We start from the raw sequence: 22,771 nt of genomic DNA, 5'->3' as shown, positions 1-22,771 counted from the left end.
AAATTTCGCTCGACTTGGCTCTGTCACTCGAGTTTATCGACAGTTGTCACTTTATGTGACTGGATTACTATGGTAGTCGACGGGTGACATCTGAAATATGCATGCTTACTTTGATCGACAATGACTACTAATGAGTCACGTGAATTAGCTCGAATTACAAAATAGACCCCTTAATGTAGTAATAAATGAAATAAAATCAATTTTCTATACTTGACAAGGTTTTGAAGACAATCAATGAGTGAAAGAACTACCTATTAGAAAAGCCACATCAGCCAAGTCTATACATATACAAATGTTGGTCATAGGGCCATGGCGAGCATTCGATATGTATGTCTATGACTGATTCTGATCTAATAGGGGCACTAGAAGACCACGCGGACAATTTCGAAACAAATTATTTTTATACATCGGTCTTACGTTCCGAAAGGCTCAGCTATGCTGCAAAGTAATTTTATAAGTTATTCATTACTGCTGTTTAATTGTTTATAATTCTAACAAAACTACATAATTAACTCATTACTAATCACTGTTCCTATATTCTCTTTTTCTCTCCTTCTTATCTGTTGCATGATTATGAGCATCACTAATATAATGCATGAGCATGCACAATAAGAATAATTTCAGGATTGAAAGCAGTACATGGATACCTGGATAGAATAGCTTCGAAAAGGGCGCTCAAAATATAATATTTCTGGTCAGGGAAGTATTTCATCAAGGGTATGTAAAATTTTTCCATTATTAACACTTAGATCACACAAACAAATGAACTAATATCAAATATTTTTTAAATATTTTTATATAAATCAGCATCGTCAATCAGTGTAAAAACAGATAAAGTTTGTAAAGTTATCACCATCGATTAAATTGCGCTCTGTATAGTAATGTTCATTCAGTATCAAAATCTCCTAAAGCGTCGCATTGTGCCATCAGCAGCCCTTAGCATCACTCTCATATTGTTATTATTTTGTTGTTTATAAAATTTCTAGAAAGCGATCAGCATATTCTTTCTTACTTGTACAATGGCCGATCTATTTGGAATTTTAATAAGTCAAATCAAACTTCAAAACTCAAATTGAATTGCTTTCAGCACATTTACATTTTGCAGCATTAATCGCATTACTGTGTCAAGTCTTCTCCATTCCCTATACCCTACCCCAACCCTTCTTATCCTTTCCGATGGTGTTCAAGTGGTCCGCATAGACTATTACGGCCATTACCTATCCCTTATCCCGGCTTTGGACTGACTTGCGCTCTCATTGCCCCACCAAACGCTGCAAAATGAAAATGAAAATGAAAATGAAAGAATCCAGCGCCACACTAAAAACTGATTTCAAAATCGCGCGAGTTGAGGCGCGTCGCGAGTCTCACTGGCGCGATCCGGTTTGGTGGCGGTGCGACAATACCTATCGAGGTCTGTGTTCTGAATTTTTATAGAGGTCAACGGGCGACCTCTGGCGATTTTTCTTTGCAAAAGTAAGTCTTCCCATAGTAAATCCCATACAAACTTTTAACGGCTGGCGCGTAAATATAGTTTCACCGATCGAGCTGACATTTTGCACAGTTGTTATGGGACCTAAATGCAATCCAAAAAGTGGACTGAAGCGAGAATCTAGATTTTTCATATAACCGTGTCCAGGCTAATGTTACATATTGTGGCCAAATATGAACCCGATAGCTTTTAAGAAGCCGTCTGCCGAAGTGAATCAAAAGTGCCAGAAAAAGGATTAGAGTCCCTTTTCATTATAAGCGATACGTCTTATTTTTTCCATAATTTTGGCCAAAAATATACGATTTTCTACTTCAAGTCTGATTTTCTATACTTCGTTTAAGGAAAATTAGCCTCAATCGATTAACAAATTTAGGGAATCATTTTTTTTGTTTAAAATATAAAACATATTTCTCATTGCACTGCACGTTTTCTTGCAATGCAGGGAAATGATTTTTACAGAGATTTGTATAGAACAAACTGAGAAACCAAACAGGAATAAAAAAAAGCTAGACATAAGAGTTTTCATGAGGGTTTTCCAGACCAGAAATTGGCTCAACAAACTTCTTAGAAATTCCTACAATATTTTCGATGGAGACTTCGTTAAGATTTTAACTAGACATGTATTTAAGAATATCTTCAGTAATTACCCAGAGTTTTTCCAGAAATTATTTCCGGAATGTCTCTAGTTAATTGCCAGGGATTTTTTTAAATTATAGAAAAATTTCTGAAAAGATCTGAGATTCAATTAAAATTAATTAAGAGTTTAAAAAAATGTATTAGATTAAACGAAACTTCTATACTTTTAAACTTTTGAAGGATCTTTGAAAAAAATCTAAATACATCGCAAAGATAATTATTGCAAAAATGATCAATTAAATTAATTTAAATCATACATCCTTGATGAAATGGTGTAAAGGAGGAATAACTAGCATATTTTTGTATTATTTGTATTATTTGTATCATTTTACGGATTTCAAACAACAGTTGAACATAGTTCGGTGATGTAAATTAATGCAGTACGGTAAATAATTCCTTCAACAAATTTAGAATAAACCTTTGTGGAGCTCCTGTACAAAGTGAGGAAATCTATCGAAGAAAGGAGGAAAACCTAGATTATTATTAGCAAATTTCTGTAGTAATTACTAGAGATGGTATTTACCAAACAGTTTAGCTGTTCAGATTACGATGAAATTCACTGGTTCCGATAAAGCTCCGAGCTTAGTGTGTGGAGAGAACCCCAGAGGAGTTCCTGATAGTTTTCCTTATGAAACCTCTGGAGAAATCACTAGAATTATTGAAGAATTTACTTGAGAAATCCGTAAAGAAATACATGAAAAACATGTGGAATAGTGACGTAAGAATCTCCGGAGACTCTAATTTTGCACAAGTATTAATTCACGAGGAAAAAAGAAATTAGCATTTTAATGACTTTTCAGAGACATGCTACCAGCCCTGCATTTTGTTGGTACCGTAATCCTATCATTGGTCAGCGGGATAATATTGATCGGAATGACTCATCTTGTTAAAAGTACGTATTATCATTTAAGGATGGAACATTCCCAAATCATGAATGGTGTTTCTCTTTCTTACATTCATGAGCTAATAAAAGTGAATATTTTTGTGAATATTGCGTTTACCTTATGCGTAAATTTGGCAACTTTTCCAAACAATGATTTTAATAATAAGTGATGACACTACCGAAGATTCATGTTTCACATAAGTTCTGCAAACGATATAAGCAAGGAAAATGCGATTCTTACTAAAAATGGCATCGCCGAAAACGATTCCGTTGTTAAAACTTTCATAAGTATGCTCAATTAGGAAACATTACCGAATTACTGTTAAGAATGTAAAAATCATTTAGGAAATTGCCTACCTTTAGGCGTATTCCGGTGTTCCGAGGTGTTTCAATTTTAAAATAAGGGGTTTTTTTAATTTCCGTTTTTCCACAGGCAGGGCTCATCAATATATGAATAAAAAAAATTGAGAAATTTTCATAAAAAAAACTATGTTTCTATGATACTTCGTTCTTGAGTTATGATTTTTAAAAGTAGTGTCAGGGGAAAACAAAAAAATTCCAACTGAGTTTTCCGGGAAAATAGGCGACCCTGAATTTTTCTCAATTTATTTTATTCATATATTGATGAGCCCTGCCTGTGGAAAAAGTTTTATGAAAATCTGAGACCCTTCGGCCCACTTTGTACGGAAATAAAAAAAAATGCATTATTTGTAAGTGACAATAATGCTTCAATCTTTCTGTATTATTTTTTTATCGAATCTCCCAAGTCTAAGCTTCCATCTGACCATATGGTTTTGATTTGTCTATGCACTGTTTATTCTCAACTACCTAGTTTGAAAATCACAAAATGTGAGTTGGTCCAATCCGGACTTTTTGATATGGTTTAATACGGACCTCTTGATTTTCAACGATCAATGAGCACTCAGTCTATTTTATAAGCTGCACCCCGTAAAAATCTGCTCGACTTGGTAGAAAATCACAAAAGATGTAAGATGGTGCCTTTTTTTCTGTTGCGGCCAAGAAAAAGTCTTCAAAAAATCAAAGAAATAATAAAAAATAAAATAAAAAAATAAGGAATCTATAAACCAGCTACTTCAATAGCGTTTCCATCATTACCGCAGCCTATTTTGCATACAGCTTTTTAAAATAGTTTGATACGAGTGCTGAGAACAATACAGTCAACTTTCCCTTACTCGATATAATGTGTTTTGGACTTTGAACATGGCTGCGTTTTAAAATAACTTCAATATTGCACTATTTACGTGTGCTGATGGCTGCCACAAACAGGCTCACTTTCTGGTAGGTTGTCAATTTGACGTTTGGCTTGAAATGGTTTCATTCATTTATTTAGTTAACATCTACACAGATAACACTGAATCAACAATTTCACGCCACAATACTCGGTTCGTGGCCGCATCTCTCCATCCTCGGTTCTGCCCCACGCTCGCCAAATCGATACGCACTTGATCCGCCCACCTAGCTCGCTGCGCTCCACGCCTTCTTGTACCAACCGGATCCGAAGCGAACACCATCTTTGCAGGGTTGCTGTCCGGCATTCTTGCAACATGCCCTGCCCATCGTATCCTTCCAGCTTTGGCCACCTTCTGGATACTGGGTTCGCCGTAGAGTTGGGCGAGCTCGTGGTTCATCCTTCGCCGCCACACACCGTTCTCCTGCACACCGCCGAAGATCGTCCTAAGCACCCGACGTTCGAAGACTCCAAGTGCTTGTAGGTCCTCCTCGAGCATCGTCCACGTTTTCATGCCCGTAGAGGACTACCGGCCTTATGAGCGTTTTGTACATGGTACATTGGTGCGGGCGTGAATCTTTTTTGACCGCAGCTTCTTCTGGAGGCCATAGTAGGCCCGACTTCAACTGATGATGCGCCTCCGTATTTCACGGCTTACGTTATTGTCAGCCGTCAGCAAGGATCCAAGGTAGACGAACTCGTCGACCACCTCGAACGTATCCCCGTCTATCGTAACACTGCTACCTAGGCGAGCCCTGTCGCGCTCGGCCCCACCAGCTAGCATGTACTTTGTCTTGGCCGCATTCACCACCAGTCCAACTTTTGCTGCCTCGCGTTTCAGGCGGGTGTACAGGTCTGCCACCTTTTCAAATGTTCGGCCGACGATGTCCATATCACCGCGAAGCAAACAAATTGACTGGATCTCGTAAAAATCGTACCCCGGCTGTTAAACCCGGCTCTCCGCATAACACCTTCTAGCGCAATATTGAACAACAGGCACGAAAGTCCATCACCTTGTCGTAGTCCCGGTGGGATCCAAACGAACTGGAGTGTTCGCCTGAAACCTTCACACAATTTTGCACACCTTCCATCGTCGCTCTTATCAGTCTCGTGAGCTTCCCGGGAAAGCTGTTCTCGTCCATGATTTTCCATAGCTCTACGCGGTTTATAGAGGGCTATTCACAAGACGTTCAAAATCAGCTGATCGGGAAGCTTTTTTGACAATTCTACTATGGAAATGACAGCCTCGTGTTTGTACCGGTCTTCCACCGATGTAAACAAATGCATAAACGGATCTGTCACATGAAAAGGCCTATTGAACTAACCCAAGCCAAACGTCATATCGTTTGAACCCTACCAGAAAGCGAGCTTGATTGCGGTAGCCATTAAGGTGAAACAGTTTGGAATCAACTTCTAAGATTGCACTGAAACTTCAAAGACACAAATCTTGCGAAGAAAACATCCAACAGAAGTGTACTTTTTATTTTGACTTTGTGCACTAGCAGAAAGCTAAAAATAAGAAAATTAGAAACGATTGCCTACTATTTCTCCAGTGCCTTTGAAAACGTGAGTAGGGGCACAAGTCGGCCATTTTGCCGGCCATATTTGGATTCCGAGATGTTTCACCTTAACGCTTGTAAAAAGCTGGATAGTGTAGGGGAAGGGGTGGTAAAATGAACACCTTAAGGGTATCATCTTGTTTCTAATAGAAAAACGAGGAATTTGTATGGTTCTATCGCACATCAAACATAGGGATGTAATCTATAGCAGCGACACGAATTCAGACTGAAATAGCTGGATTTTCACATATTTTTATCGCTAGCAAAAACGTTGCAAATGTTCATGTTACCTGCACTATGTGGGTAAAATGAGCAGCTGTTGGTGGGAAAATAAACATCATGCAAAAAACGTGAGCAAAACAAATAATTTTGAAAATTTTCATCGCATTCCTGAAACTATATCTATTAATGATTGTAACCCATTCAACAAGAAATCTAAAGGTATCAGATTTGACATCATATCATAACGATATTCACCTCACTGATAACCCTTGAGACTCCCAAGCTAAAGTTACGTCAGTTCTAATTTTCAGCGATGGTTTTTTAAAATCTTAGTTTTCGTTGATATGTTCACTTCAATTGAGATCCGTATCAAGCCGAACACACCGATTTATGATCTAAATCTTCCGTGCGTGATAAAAATTAAACTAAATTTGTTTTCACTCGGTAAAAGGCACGGTGTTCATTTTACCACCCCTGTTCATTTTGCCACCACTTCCCCTATGTAAAGGGTGTCCACGATGAAATTGCCACACAAAAAAATGATTCGCAAAATTCGAGTTTTCTTTCGATTGCCATCAAATTTTCAGGATTGAAAAATAACTATTAAACGTCATTTTACCATTTTACTCGTATTTTATTTACAGTCCATACGCAAATGCCCGCACCTTGGCCTTAACCTCGGCCATAAGATTCTGCACAACCTGTGGATCAACCGTTTTTTGCATGTAAATCCATACTTTCTTCAGTTCCTCGACTGTCTTCACTACCTTAGGTCGTTTTCCGGAGTGTTGGGAAGGTTGAACATTTTCGGCACGAAATTAACCTTATTGTCCGCATACCACTTCAGCACGTCCTTGGAGTAGTGGCATGAGGCCAATCCGGCCAGAAGATTGTTGGGGAGTTTGGGGGTCCTTCAGGAGAGGAAGCAGCCGCTTCTGGAGGCACTCATTCATGTACACCTGTCCGTTCATCGTGTCGTCTTCGCAAATTTGGACATCTTCTGAGTGCGGACATGCTCCGGAACGCTGAACTTATCCTTGGCCGTGAAAAAACAGGTTGCCGGGGATCTGTTTGATGTCGGCTTTCACATATGCTTCGTCATCCATGATGCAGCATTCAACTTTCGTCAGCATGTTGAGGTACAACTTCCTTGCACGGGTTTTGGCGGACTTGTTCTGCTTCTCGTCGCGATTAGGGGGCTTTTGTACCTTGAACGTTCGAAGCCCAGCCTTAGTGTTGGCCTTCTGGACAAAACTTCGGCTTAGGTGCAGGTTCTTAGCCACATCCCGAACGGAGGCGTTCGGGTTTTCGGTTGAAGGCCCCAACTACGCGGTTGTATTTTTGTACGGATTATTTTTTCCTTCACTTCTGGGCTTCCGATCGGTGGTCAATCGTTCCCAGAGTTGCTCGATGCCACCATCAATGCTTAAAATTTGCTGATTTGTACAGGCCGACTGCGATACAAATCGGATCATTCCATATCACATCAACATCATGCTGTCTACTCCATCACCAGTGCATTGATGGCGATAGATTATGGATATCACTGATGGGTTAAGTTTAGCTTTAAATTGAGCAGATAAAATGGCAATTTATCAGTACGATATTTTCGACAGTGTTGCGGATAGATTGAAACTATGTGTTGGTCACTGAAAAACATTAATAGCATGGATAATGACCACGTGATCACTCATTCTGCAGTGATTTTGATCTAGAGTGCGATGTCGCATCACTGCTGTTGGTTGTCAAATCAAAGTGATATTGATAGCTCGCAAGTGATATTGATAGTTTTAGACCATCAGCCATCAGCTGATATGATTGATATTAAGCAACTCGTTCCTCGAACCGCTTAATCACTCGCGACACCGTGGAATTCGCGATTCCCAACGCTTTAGCGATGGAACGATGCGAGAGATCCTTGTTCTCGTGATGAATGCGCAAGATTTTATCACGCACGAGCTGTTCTTTCGACTCCATTTCCGCGAGTTTTGATCACAGGACTTTAAAACTTGCAGGATGTAAATAATGCACTATGAACTAAATCCACCCAAATTTTCATTAAATTCTTCCCAACGGTTAAAAAGTTGGAGCAATTTCATTGTGGACACCCTTTATGTATATATGTCGATACTTCTCCTACTTGATGTCCCGAGACTCCATGCAGTTTTCCGTACAAGTTCACCTTTTTAACCCGATACTTTCATGCGATGTTTCAATATGTTGAAATTTTATTATATTCTAAGCTGAAATTGATTGTTCGAATGTATTCTCTCAAAATATAAATCTTTATCTTGATATATCCCATACACGATGGTCAGTTTGAAATCGAGTTAGGGATGGATAGTTGACTGTACTTAATTTGAACCGGTTTCGGATTTCGTCCACGTTTTTTTTTTTAATAAAACTCACAATTTAGCGGGATTTGGGGCAAGTGTGCCACCTTAAGCAAATTGTTCTCTAACTTTGTCTAAAGCTTAAAAAACCCACCAATTTAGCCTCACGATGTTAGTTTCGCATCTTTTCATAAGCACTATGCCTTTTAAAATGAAAACAATTTTAAAAAGGATTAGTTTTGAAGCTCCTCAAAAATCATCCAAAATTACCTAATTTTCAACACTATGGGGCAAGTGTGCCACCCATATGGGGCAAGACAACCACCAAATGAACATCACATGTAATTCTACTTGTAATAAAAAATTGTTTATTTAATATTGATATTACTTGCAAAGCAGAGACTTATTGATAATTAAAAAAAATATTTTAAAGTTTACCGTCATAAGGGGATGCTTTATAACAAGGGTCACTACATGCGGAACTCTCTTCTAGTCAATTCGAATAACTCAAATAGTTATTTTTGTCTTAATTCAATACGCTATATGAATTAACCTTTTATTACGGAGGATCCGTATAATATTACACTAGATCAACAATAAAATACGGTAAAATATTGATAAATATAAGTAAAACAGTTCTTAAAACGCCTAAAACCATGTTATTATCGAATATTTGGAGAAAAAATCACTTTGGGCGCAAAAAATGCTCGCTATTCCCGTTCTACACTTCAGAAACCACTACTGGTGCCTCATTTTGGTTCATTATTATGATTATGTGGATGATGTTTACATTTTTATGAATTTCACTCCAACCATCTTTGTTTATCAAATAGGTGGCACACTTGCCCCAAAAAGTATAGATTTCAACCAAAAAAGATTTCGTATGTGACGGATTTTACGCCAACTCGACAAAGGGATGGCAGCACCCCTTCAGAATTCAATAAAACTTTCTGGGTGTGAAGACTATGTGAAACTAAGATACTTTACATACTTTGTTTTTTTCAAAATCGATCTAGACTAACATTTGGAAAGGGTCAAAGTTATTTTTACTTTTTTTATAAACCCGTATAACTCGAAAACGGTAAGACCTACAAAAAAGTGTTGTATGGAGGACTGTCGTGCAATTTCCTGACGTTTTAGAGAAAAATATTGAAAAAAATAAAAACACATATTTTACACTGAAAAAAAAAAATGATTCAAAACTTTAAAGTCGATTTAAAAAAAAACGGCCATTTCAGATTTTGATCATCCTTAAGCAAAAAGTTTCGTAATTAAATTTACTAAAAGTCGTCCATACATTGCAAATTGGGCATATTTTAGGGAAAAAAGTTTTTCTAACATCGAATTTTTGAAGTCCCAAAGTTTTTTTTTTACTTTTTTTATAATCCCGTATAACTCGAAAACAGTAAGACCTATTAATTTCACTCCAACCATTTTTGTTTATCAAATAGGTGGCACACTTGCCCCAAAAGTATAGATTTCAACCAAAAAAGATTTCGTATGTGACGGATTTTACGCCAACTCGACAAAGGGATTGGCAGCACCCCTTCAGAATTCAATAAAACTTTCTGGGTGTGAAGACTATGTGAAACTAAGATACTTTACATACTTTGTTTTTTTTCAAAATCGATCTAGACTAACATTTGGAAAGGGTCAAAGTTTATTTTTACTTTTTTTATAAACTCGTATAACTCGAAAACGGTAAGACCTACAAAAAAGTGTTGTATGGAGGACTGTCGTGCAATTTCCTGACGTTTTAGAGAAAAATATTGAAAAAATAAAAACACATATTTTACACTGAAAAAAAAAATGATTCAAAACTTTAAAGTCGATTTAAAAAAAAAACGGCCATTTCAGATTTTGATCATCCTTAAGCAAAAAGTTTCGTAATTAAATTTACTAAAAGTCGTCCATACATTGCAAATTGGGCATATTTTAGGGGAAAAAAGTTTTTCTAACATCGAATTTTTGAAGTCCCAAAGTTTTTTTTTTTACTTTTTTTTATAATCCCGTATAACTCGAAAACAGTAAGACCTAAAAAAACTGTTGTATGGGGGACTGTCGTCAAATTTCCTGAAGTTTTAGAAAAAAAATATTGAAAAAATAAAAACACATTTTCTACACTGAAAAAAACAATGATCCAAAACTAAAGTCGATTTAAAAGAAACGGTCATTTCAGATTTTGTTCATCCTTAAGCAAAAAGTTTGGTAATTAAATTTACTAAAAGTCGTCCATACATTGTAAATTGGGCATATTTTAGGGAAAAAAGTTTTTCTAACTTCGAATTTTTTAAGTCCAAAATGAATTTTTTATTTCGCTTTAAATAGTCTAGTATGATCAAATTTTCAGGGGCCCAGATAGCCGTAGCGGTAAACGCGCAGCTATTCAGCACGACCAAGCTGAGGGTCGTGGGTTCGAATCCCACCGGTCGAGGATCTTTTCGGGTTGGAAATTTTCTCGACTTCCCAGGGCATAGAGTATCTTCGTACCTGCCACACGATATACGCATGCAAAATGGTCATTGGCATTGTAAGCTCTCAGTGAATAACTGTGGAAGTGCTCATAAGAACACTAAGCTGAGAAGCAGGCTTTGTCCCAGTGGGGACGTAACGCCAGAAAGAAGAAGAAGAATGATCAAATTTTCAAGTGATAAATAAGTTTTAACCACAAAATAGATTATATTTGTTTTATTGGGAGTAGTTAAAAGAAATAAAACGGAATTATACAGTTTTTTTTAATTAAATTCAATTGATCTTAAATCGACTTTTAAAGTTTTGAATATTTTTTTTCAGTGTAGAAAATTTGTTTTTATTTTTTCAATATTTTTTTCTAAAACTTCAGGAAATTCCACGACAGTCCCACATACAACACTTTTTTGTAGGTCTTACCGTTTTCGAGTTATACGGGTTTATAAAAAAAGTAAAAAAAAAAACTTTGGGACTTCAAAAATTCGATGTTAGAAAAACTTTTTTCCCTAAAATATGCCCAATTTGCAATGTATGGACGACTTTTAGTAAATTTAATTACCAAACTTTTTGCTTAAGGATGATCAAAATCTGAAGAGGCCGTTTTTTTTAAATCGACTTTAAAGTTTTGAATCATTTTTTCCAGTGTAGAAAATGTGTTTTTATTTTTTCAATATTTTTCTCTAAAACTTCAGGAAATTTCACGACAGTCCCCCATACAACACTTTTTTGTAGGTCTTACCGTTTTCGAGTTATACGGGTTTATAAAAAAAAGTAAACAAAACTTTGACCCTTTCCATATGTTAGTCTAGATCGATTTTGAAAAAAACAAAATATGCAAAGTATCTTAGTTTTACATACTTTTGACATCCAGAAAGTTTCATTGAATTCTGAAGGGGTGCTGCCAATCGCGTGTCGAGTTGGCGTGAAATCCGTCATGTGAAACTAAATATTTTTTTCGTCCAAATGCTACAATAACTTACACTTTTGTATAGCTTCACGATGTACAATACGTTTGAAAAATCTGTTATTAATTTACCTCTCACCATGCTATTTAGAAACAACGAAATCTTATAAAAATTCACTGATATCTGATTGTTCTTACAAAAGTCGATGTAAATACATGGAAAATAGAGCAATTTTCGTCAAATTTTAATCATCGTTTTATGAACTATTCGGGACCATATACTGTGAACCCACGCAGTTGAATCACCCACAATTTATGAATCAGCAGACTCCAAAAGACAAAATTATTATCAAACTTGTCACAAAACATCACAGAATTATTTTTACTGATAAGAAACTAAGTGTAAAAATAATTCTGTGATGTTTTGTGACAAGTTTGACAATAATTTTGTCTTTTGAAATCAGCTGATTCATAAATTGTGGGTGATTCAACTGCGTGGAGTCACTGTAGTTAAGCTCAAAGAAAAAATATATTTTGTAGTTTTTTTTTTATAAAAATAAGGGGTGGCACACTTGCCCCAAATTCCGCTACTTGAACTAGTTCTGACTCGAACTAAATTGAAAAATTTCACGCAATGAATTTATGTTTCATGATTGCGTGTACAAAAGAAGGTTAATAAGCTTTGATACCTTACAAATCGGAGTGGAAACTTTTCACCGCCGTCCGGGTAGGTGATGAGTTAACACGTAAAATAAAATAAGTTTAAAACAGCATTTTTTTCTGCTTTTTCATTTAACAAAATTTATGTTTTTGTTATTTTTTGAAACAGAACACTGTATTTAAAGCCTGTCCACGATGAATTTCGGACACGGATGGCGGGTGTACCACAGAAAGTTCGAGAATTTTACAGAAAGAAGGATTAACATCCTTGTCAACTGTTTATTTTGTAGATATAACTCTTTTATTCTGAAATAAACAATGGTTTTTGTTGAATTATGAGTAACTTTTTTTTGCTGCCATTATTTGGGTGTCCGAAATTGAAAACGAAGTAGGCGGCGACTTTTTAAATCGATCGCCTCTCCACCTCGTCGAGTGAAAAAAAAATTTAATTGAATTCAGTCTGTACCAACCACGTGACGCGAACGGTCACTTTTAAATTCGTTTAAATAAATTATTCTCAAGTCAGTTGTACTCCGTGCCTTTTTCGTGTTCCGGATAACCGAGATCCTTTAGGTTATGGGCACTTCAGTGAAGGATGGTGCTGGAATTCCCCAGCTGAACGGAACGAACTATGAAAATTGGCGGTTCCGAGTGCAACTTTTCCTGGAAGCTGCGGAAGTTGCGGAGACGCTTACGGAGGACGTGCCCGAAGCAGAAGGTGAGCCGAAGAACAAATTCTTGAAGACGGACCGGAAAGCAAAATCCTTGTTGGTCGGATTCGTTGGCGACGATTGCCTGGGAATCGTCCGGGACAAAACGACCGCGAAAGCCATGTGGAAAGCGCTGGAGGACACGTTTGCAAAGAAGTCTGTAGCCAGCCAGACTCTCTTGCGCAAACAGCTTGCCAGGCTACGCATGAAGGAGGGGACGCCGATGAGGAGCCATTTCGCGTCGTTCGACGAGCTGGTGCGCCAGCTGAAATCTGCAGGAGCAAATTTGGAGGAAAACGATCTGGTATCCCAATTATTCCTAACGCTTCCAGACAGTTACGACCCGCTGGTGACTGCTCTGGAGAACATCGACGAAAAAGAGCTCACCTTGGAAACCGTCAAACAACGGTTGCTAGGAGAGGAATCGAAGCGCGCCGATCGAGCGGACTACTCGATTGAAGAAAAATCTGCTTCGTTCGTTGGTGGAGCCGGCGGCGGTAAGAAGCAGAAAAAGTTCAATGGAAAATGCCATCGTTGTGGAAAAACTGGCCACATGCAGAGAGACTGCCGGGTCAAGAAGCCTGAGAGCAACGCTAATACTGTTGTGGGAGGTAAATCCGTTACCTTCATGGTGAACCAAACCGAGTCAGCGAATGAGAAAGAGAGTGCCGTTTTCATCGTTGATTCCGGGTGTAGCGACCACCTGGTGAATGACCGAAGTTTCTTGCAAGAGGTGCGCAAGCTCGAGAAGCCATTTGTCGTCGATGTTGCCAAGGATGGCGTGACACTTGTCGGTGAGTACGAAGGTGTTGTACGAGGTATCACCAAGCAAGGTGTGAGGTTCGAAATGCAGCACGTGGTGTGCTTACCAGATCTGAGAAGTAATCTGCTTTCGGTGAAAAAGCTGTCCAAGGCAGGTATAGATGTGCTCTTCACACGACAGCATGGTATCGAAAAGGCCGTGATGAAGCACGACGGTGACGTTGTCGCCGTTGCCCAGTTACGGCGAAATCTATATGAGCTCGAGTTGGAGTTGGAAACGGTGGAAAAATTAGCGAACATGTGCACGACGGAAGTGAGTTATTTGTGGCATCGTCGACTCGGCCATGCTAGCCAGCATGCCATGGATACACTGGTGCGACATGGTATGGTGACGGGTCTGGAGCCGACGCCAAAACGTGTTGGATTCTGTGACACATGCGTTCTTGGGAAGCAGTGCAGAGAACCATTTGATGGGAGTCGACAACGTGCAGCACGCCCGTTGGAGAGGGTTCATTCTGACGTCTGTGGCCCTATTGATCCCCCAGCCTGGGACGGATCCAGGTATTTTGTGTCGTTTATCGACGACTTCACTCACTTCGCCGTTATCTATCCGATAAAGAAGAAGTCGGAGGTGTTCGAGTGCTTCAAGGAGTACGAAGCAATGGCGACGACCCACTTCGAGAAGAAGATCAGCAAGTTAACCGTGGATCAAGGCAGGGAGTACTGTTCCAACGAGCAACGTAAGTACTACAAGTGGAAAGGGATCCAGCTGCAGCCGACTGTTGCATACTCACCGCAGCAGAACGGCGTAGCAGAACGCTTCAACAGAACGTTGGTTGAAAAGGTGAGGACGATGCTCATCGATTCCAACACGCCAAAGAGATTGTGGTCGGAAGCAGCGCTGATGGCTACATACTTGCTTAATCGGAGTCCAACGAGCGCATTGGAAGAACATGTGACTCCTGCGGAATGCTGGTTGAATGTGAAGCCAGATTTTGGAAAGCTCCGTATATTCGGATGCAAAGCGTTTGCATGGGTGCCGGATCAGAAACGTAAGAAATTGGACAGCAAAAGTCGCGGAGGTGTGATGATCGGATATGCCCCGAACGGGTACCGTCTGTGGGATCGTGCAGCGAAAAAGGTCTTCATTGCGAGAGATGTGAAATTCGACGAGAAGTGTTTCCCGTTTCATGGACAAGATGACGCCGATAAAAATGTTCCATTGATCATTCCCCTACGTTACCAGCAAGAGGGGGAACAGCAGGATGGTGATGCTGTGAACGTGCTGGAATCCGATTCTAGCGAAGAAGAATGCCATGGTTTCGACGACGCAAGCGACGAGTTTGAAATGGCACCAACCGGTGTTTCAAATCCTGGCGCGCTCCCTTCGCACCAAAGAAGTGGAGACTGTGAGGAGTCAACCACGAGGCATAGCGAACGGGAGCGCAAGCTCCCAGGTAAGTTCCTGGATTTCTTTACTGGCTTTAGAGCAACATCTGCTGGTAATTTTTCCCCTTTGACAGAACCACCGTCTGCGTATGGTGACATTGCTGATCGTGACGATCGTGCAGCCTGGATGGATGCTGTCGAAGCTGAACTGGCGTCGTTGAAGTCCAACGAGGTGTGGAAGTTGGTGAAGCGTCCGGCGTCGGTGAAACCACTGAGGTCCAAGTGGGTTTTCCGTTTGAAGGAGGACAAGAGTGGAAACACAGTTATGTGCAAGGCTCGGCTTGTCGTCAAGGGGTTTCTACAAAAGCCTGGTATGGACTACCAGGAGACGTACGCTCCTGTGGCCAAGCTCACCACTATCCATACGGTCCTCGCTGTCGGCGTCCAACGGCGCTGTTACTTCCACCAGATGGATGTAAAAACGGCATTTCTTCATGGCGATTTGCGCGAGGAAATTTTTATGGAGGTTCCTGACGGCGTCAATGCTCCCCCTGGAATGGTTTGCCGATTGCAGAAGTCGTTGTATGGGCTAAAGCAGTCACCCCGCCGCTGGAACGAAAAGTTCAATGCAGTGCTCTTGAAGCTTGGATTCGTGCGCTCGAAGCACGATTACTGCCTGTACACTTGGTTCAGCGAAGACGGGAACGATGCGATGTATCTTGTGCTGTATGTCGATGATTTGCTGATAGTTGGCACCAATCTGAAGCAAATTCAGGGCTTGAAATCGAAGCTGTCACAAGTCTTCGAGATGACCGATTGTGGCGCGATAAAACATTTTCTTGGAATCAATATTCGTTACGATCGGAATGCTGGTTCTATGCAGCTGTCGCAAGTGGCCAACATCGAGCGGATCTTGGTGAAGTTCGGCATGGCAGACTGCAATCCGTCGAGAACACCTATGGAGAAAGGATTGAGACTTGAAGCGAAGGAAAGAAATATTGTTGAAGAGCTTTACCGTGAACTTTTGGGAAGCCTCATGTATGTCATGATGTCCACCCGTCCAGATATTTGCTACCAGGTTGGCTATCTGGGTCGTTTTCAGCAGCATCCCGGCCAGCAACACTGGATTGCACTGAAGCGAGTTGTGCGGTACCTGCAAGGCTCGAAGCATTTGACGCTGGAACTGAAGTCCAACGAACATGCTAAGCCGCTTGTAGGCTTTGCTGATGCAGATTGGGCCGCGGACATTGCCGATCGAAAATCAGTTAGTGGATATTTATTCCAGGTGTTCGGCAATACCGTCTCGTGGTCCAGTAAGAAACAGACCACTGTGGCCACATCATCGAGCGAAGCAGAATATGTAGCGTTGAGCGCTGCGGCAGCTGAAGCTATTTGGCTGGCAGGACTCTTGGGCGACCTTGGGATGAAGACCGTAAAACCCGTTCCGATTTTTGAGGACAACAGAGGATGCATTGGGATGGCCAAAAATCTTGAAAGCAAACGGGCCAAGCACATCGACATAAAACACCACTTTGTGCGAGACCATATTGCTACAGGCGACCTTACAGTGGAACCTGTTCCAACTTTGGATCAGCTAGCGGATATTTTCACCAAAGCCTTGGACGCTGGCCGATTCGAAGCCCTGAGGAAGAAACTAGGAGTAGACGATCGAGAGGGGGTGAAAACGAAGTAGGCGGCGACTTTTTAAATCGATCGCCTCTCCACCTCGTCGAGTGAAAAAAAAATTTAATTGAATTCAGTCTGTACCAACCACGTGACGCGAACGGTCACTTTTAAATTCGTTTAAATAAATTATTCTCAAGTCAGTTGTACTCCGTGCCTTTTTCGTGTTCCGGATAACCGAGATCCTTTAGAAATTTAACGTGGACAGGCTTTAGTTCCTGTTTGCAGTTAAAAAGTTATTTATTGGCCTTTATTTTTTGTGGGATAGAGTCGAACATATATAAAAAATGTAGCGGAATAATAAGTACGTAGTTGGAGCTACTGGAGGATGCTCAAAAACATAAATTGTTTGATAATAAATCTTCGAGCTGTTTAGTAGAATACCTATAAGTAGATGAAAAACCGAATTTAGTACTATACCATTTAATTCCACTAGAGTTTGTATTCTTTGACAGATACGCGTATTTCGACCTCAACTGTAAGGCCGTCTTCACGACACTGAAGACGGCCTTACAGTTGAGGTCGAAATACGCGTATCTGTCAAAGGATACAAACTCTAGTGGAATTAAATGGTATAGTACTAAATTCGGTTTTTCATAAATTGTTTCATTGTTAACTTCAAAGCAGTCCAAAGCTAAGTATGATATTTTGTTAAAAGTAATAATATAAATAATTCCTGTGATATCGTTTGAACTCTCTCATGTTAGAACCACAATAGACAAAATAATATTAGGGCAAGTGTACCATTGGTGGTGCACCTAAGGGAAAACTGCTAAAACATGGTGTTAAAATCATGAAATATATGATTTTAACGTATCATTCGATAGATCCTTAAACCTTCTATCATTCAAATGTATAAAAATCACGATTCATTTGAAATTTACCTGAAAAAAGCCTTGCACCAATAATAGGAACACTGTTCCTTTAGTGAAGGTATATTTTAAAAATGGTTCCTTTAGTGGAGCAGTCCATTGATTTCCTATGGGACCCTCCACTATGGGTACTGATGCACCACTATAGGTGCAAAGGAGCAAAAAAATTAAGCAAAATATTTGTTTTAAATAGTTTTACGGTTAAATTTTATGAATGTTATTCGATTACTAAGTAATATACACAAGTCTTGTACCTTTTTCGCATCGTACATAATAGAAAAATATCACATAATCATTTATTAGCGCGAAACATGTCAAAACACACTACCTAAACTATTGGAGCTACCTCCACTAAGGGTGCGTTTGCCCTAATATGTTTTTGCTATTTTTAATTAATTTAGCTTTATTTAATTATTCAATTTCATTCAATAATTATTTTAATTATTCTCTCAATGTAATGCAACGAACTTTATGTTTGACAAGTACAATTCTGACAAACGGTATACTGAATTTTGCGCATACATTTAAGCAATACAACACATAAATACATCGTATTTGTTACACTATGGCAGAGTAATGCACCAATTGCATCCACCAAGTAAACATACCGTACGTACAAGCACAACCAACACCAATGCCGTTATCGGGAGACGTCAACCTCCCGAACCGTTAGAACGAGACAGAAACGAAGATGACATGCAAGGAATGATGTGCGGGATGTCACCGAGCGCTGTTTGGCAGACGGCCGATGTCAAAAAAGGGAACGAACGGGATGCGTAACCATCAGCCAATATCGGGACCACCGCAGGAAGAGTGCGAGGGAGCGAATGGTGATTACTGGTGATGAATCGCTGTGTGGTTCAGTTTTTGCAAAATTTTCCTCCAAAATTATAGAAGAACGAAGTAGGGAACTATTAGTGCCCGGAACAGTTCCGATGTGTGCCGGAGTCCGGTAAATGAACGGCAGGAGTGCAAGTATAAAAAGTGCAGAAGAAAACGACGTAATCATTACTCTAGCCAGGCTTTAGACGGACTGTGTGCGAAATCGTATTTTTACTTGCTTCGCTGAGCTGGAGGTGAAGCGTGGTAATCGTAGCCCCACAACCCACAGGAGAACCAGCATTATTCATCGAATTGGTGGACAGCAGCAGTCAGTAACATCTGGACGGTGCTCTCGAGTTTGGATGTTCTTGCGTATTTTCTTCCGTGTAAGAAGCAAACTTATTGAACAGATAAAGGTGGCTATACTCTCGGGAAATGCGGAAAAAGTCAGGAATTATTTTTGGTAGATAAAAAATTGCAGGATCAATTGAAAACTATTTTATAGCGACATTATTTATACAATTAGGTACACACTGCTCGCTTGCAAATAGGATTACAAAGAAGGGGTTTCTCAGTACCCCAAGGATACCAAGGAGGTTTTCCAAGAATACCTACAGATACTAATTCATGATCTGATAATTCCCACTGACTTTCTAATAGGCCCATCGAAGGTTTAAAAATGTTCTGCCTTCATTGAATATTTCCAAAGAGTTTCATCACAAATTATTAAACTATATTTTGTTGTCATAGGACTTCTGGATTTTTTTCAGTTATTCTTTCGATGATTTCAATTTTTTTTACAAAAAAAGGGCACATTGCTAGAGGACTTTATTGACAAGCTCTGGAGTAAATATGAATATATATATCATAATTGAAATCTTTAAGAAATAATACTGCATTTCAAAAAAAGTTCTCTAGGAAAATTTTATATACACAAATTTTGAATGAATTGTTTGGAGATTAGTAGACACCGTTAAAATAAAAAAAAAATGTTGAAAGTGAATTTTGGACGAGATCTCTGAAAATCCGTGGATAAATTCCTAGAGGGTTGAAAAAATTGAAAATTGCAGAAATAATATTTAGAGAAAATTCTGTAGTACTTTAGAAGAGTTGCTGATTCAATTCTTGGAGGGAACACGGTGAAAGAAGCAGAATGTCAGAAGAATTCGATGAAGTAATACATGAAGGCTTCCAGGTGTAATGTAACGGAATATTTCCTAGTCCTGTTTAGTCTCATTTTCCAAGCACGTAGTCTCTAAGGTTCCTATTTTACACACTTGTCCATACATACCATGTATAAAAAATAATACGCTTCAAGTTTTATAAAGCATCGGAAGCAGCAGTCATACGGAAAAAAGTCGGAAAAATTATGATAATTTCAAAATTGATTCTTTGTAATCACCCTGGTTTAGTCAGATATGTACATACCGACATAGGCTTTGTAGAATTCTTCCCAGTAGGATGATAATTTATAGTTAGTGGTAAAATAGTGGAAGTTTTTAGTGTTACACTGCTTTCAGTGCTCACGTGGTCCGCCACAAAAGTGTGGTTACAGCTCCTCCAGACCTGTTAGTGTCTTCGATGTAGGGTAAGGTGGGGAAAGATGTGTCATCTATGGATCCCGCCATGTCTTTACATATACACATAGTATTAACCTTTTTTCTTGTTGGAGCCATACACACTAATATACTATGATGATACACGAATGAAAAGTCATAAAGTATGATACCCGTCTTTGGACGAGCACTTTCCAGAACGTATACTTAAACTATATTTTCAAATCATAGGTCAAAAGGGGTACCCATTTAAAAAAAAAAATCTTGGAACAAATATGCAATACAGCTATTGACTATTTAACGAGAAACTTGCGACGATCGACGCGCTACCATAATGCATATAACGGAGGGTATTAGAACTGACTTGGAGGTGATGATTTCGCAATTTGGAGGTTAAAATCACCTCCAAACACTAGCGATTTTGCGGTGGGATGTTGACGTTTGATCACGAATACCTCGATTTAGTGGATATTATGATTTCAAAATGGTTCAGAATTTGAGTTGTCCATAAAATCGAAGCAAATTTAGTAGCTCATTTTTTATGTTCTGTTTAGGGATTGTTCAAATATTACGTAACGCAACAGGGGGGGGGGGGTCTTACATAGTGTTACGGTCCATACAAAAATTTAAAATTTTCTATACAAAAGCTGTTACGTGGGGGAGGGAGGGGGTCTAAAATCGGCAAATTTTGCGTTACGTAATATTTGAATGATCCCTTAGTGCATAGTTAATAAAAAACATCATAAACACTGAAAAACGAATTTTCAATACATTAGTAATCAGTGTTCCAAGGCTGGCTTGGGATAAATTATTGATGAAAGCATTTCATCATTTTGCATTCTGGTCCAAATTATGTTCGCTTTTTCGATAGAATATGGTAATAAACGACAAAACTTTTTTGATTTTGTTTCAAATACCTATTTGTTTATTTCAAGGCTCAAGCGCAATCTAACATAACGGAGCCGAACTCATTTGATTTTTTTTTCAATTTCGTCTAATTCCTTATCTCTAATGTTCGGCTTAGGGAACCGTAAATTATTGTTTTCTGTCGACTTTACTGCTCTTGGTGTGAAATTGAAGGTTGGTCAAGGCGGGGTTTGGGGTTACATGAAATTTCCGAAATCGAAATTTTTTTTCGATGCCAGATGTCTTACAAATGCATGCACGTCGAGATCTGGTGTTATTTGTAAAAAATTTTTTTTTTTGAAAAAATCGACCTTTTGGGACTTAGTAAATTTTTGAGTTGGGGGAGTGAATTGTTTTTGAAATGAATGATTTGAATTCAATTGCTGAGAAATTCAAGGCAATAGTATTGAAACACTGGCCACTGAAAGCATATTATATATGATATTTCATTAGGGTGGTTCATTTACTTTCCATTAGGGTGGTCCTTTTTGTTAAAAAATAAAAAAAATAAAAATAGAATTTTAATTGAATATTGAAGACAAAAGTATTGGAACATCTCTCACATTATCGTAAGCCATTTTCTACATTTAATATGTGGTATTTTATTAGGGTGGTTCACTTATTTTCCATTAGGGTGGGCCTTTCTGTCGAAATATCATAATTTTAATGGGATATTAAAAACAATACAGTGAAACCTCCATGAGTCGATATTGAAGGGACCATCGACTCATGGAAATATCGAGTCATGGAACAGCAATTCTTTGGAAAGTTGCTTCTAGGGACCATCATAGTAACCATGAAATTATGTTTTTAGTATGGTTCCATGAGTCGATATCGAGCCTCTAGTTCCATTTGATATGCGACATCATCTTAGGACACTGTTAACATATTTCATTAGGGAGTTTCTCTCATTTTTCATTAGGGTGCATCATTTTTCGTACAGTTTGAAACCATGATTTCTCGAAAAAGTCTCGTCCACTTTCCTTAATTATGGTGTCATTGTAAAAATTTCAACCTTGATATCTACAGACCGAAAGATTATGGTGTGGACTACTACATAATATTTGCGTAATGTTCGACGAGAAATGTAAAAGTAACTTAGTTATAACAACAAAAGAGTTTTCTAGAAAGCCTCTCATTGTTAGAAAGGTCCTTTTGAAAAGTTTTGCGTGATTTTCATTCGGAATGCAACACTTCACTAAGCTGAACCAGTTCGGAGTCCTCGTCTCATACAAAATCCTCTTGCTACTTCGTGATTTCAGATGCACTCATCTCAGAGATCAAGCATTGAGCCTCAGTGACCTTTCCAATTTATTCCGAAATTCCGAAGGAAATTCCAGAGGTAATTCCGAAGGAAATTCTAGAGAAAATTCTGAAGGAAATTCCAGAGAAAATTCGGAAGGAAATTCCAGAGAAAATCCCGAAAGAAATTCCAGAGGAAATTCCAGAGAAATTTCGGAAGGAAATTCCAGAGAAAATCCCGAAAGAAATTCCAGAGGAAATTCCAAAGGAAATTCCAGAGATAATTTCGAAGAAAATTCTAGGGGAAATACGGAAGGAAATTCCAAAGGAAATTCCGAATGAAATTCCAGAGAAAATTCCGAAGGAAATTCCAGAGGAAATTCCGAAGGAAATTCCAGAGGATATTCCGAAGGAAATTCCAGAGG

At 38.9% G+C, this 22,771-nt stretch overlaps 1 protein-coding gene across 2 annotated transcripts in view; it reads left to right on the top strand.

Moving 5' to 3' along the window:
* Positions 1 to 22,771, top strand: part of LOC5572671 (GMP synthase [glutamine-hydrolyzing]) — a 45,712-nt gene that overhangs the window by 4,562 nt on the left and 18,379 nt on the right. Inside the window, exon 1 of one of the 2 annotated variants that reach the window (XM_021845151.1) lies at positions 18,584 to 19,028. The exons of the other annotated variant lie outside the window; for it this stretch is intronic. Coding sequence (XP_021700843.1) covers positions 19,005 to 19,028 — 24 coding nt within the window. The 5' untranslated portion in view covers positions 18,584 to 19,004. Of the gene's footprint in view, positions 1 to 18,583; positions 19,029 to 22,771 lie in introns of those variants that run through there. 2 annotated transcript variants of the gene reach the window in all.

Source organism: Aedes aegypti, chromosome 2, assembly GCF_002204515.2.
Source record: "Aedes aegypti strain LVP_AGWG chromosome 2, AaegL5.0 Primary Assembly, whole genome shotgun sequence".
Taxonomy (NCBI): Eukaryota; Metazoa; Arthropoda; class Insecta; order Diptera; family Culicidae; genus Aedes; species Aedes aegypti.
This window is presented reverse-complemented; position numbering and strand designations above follow the sequence as displayed.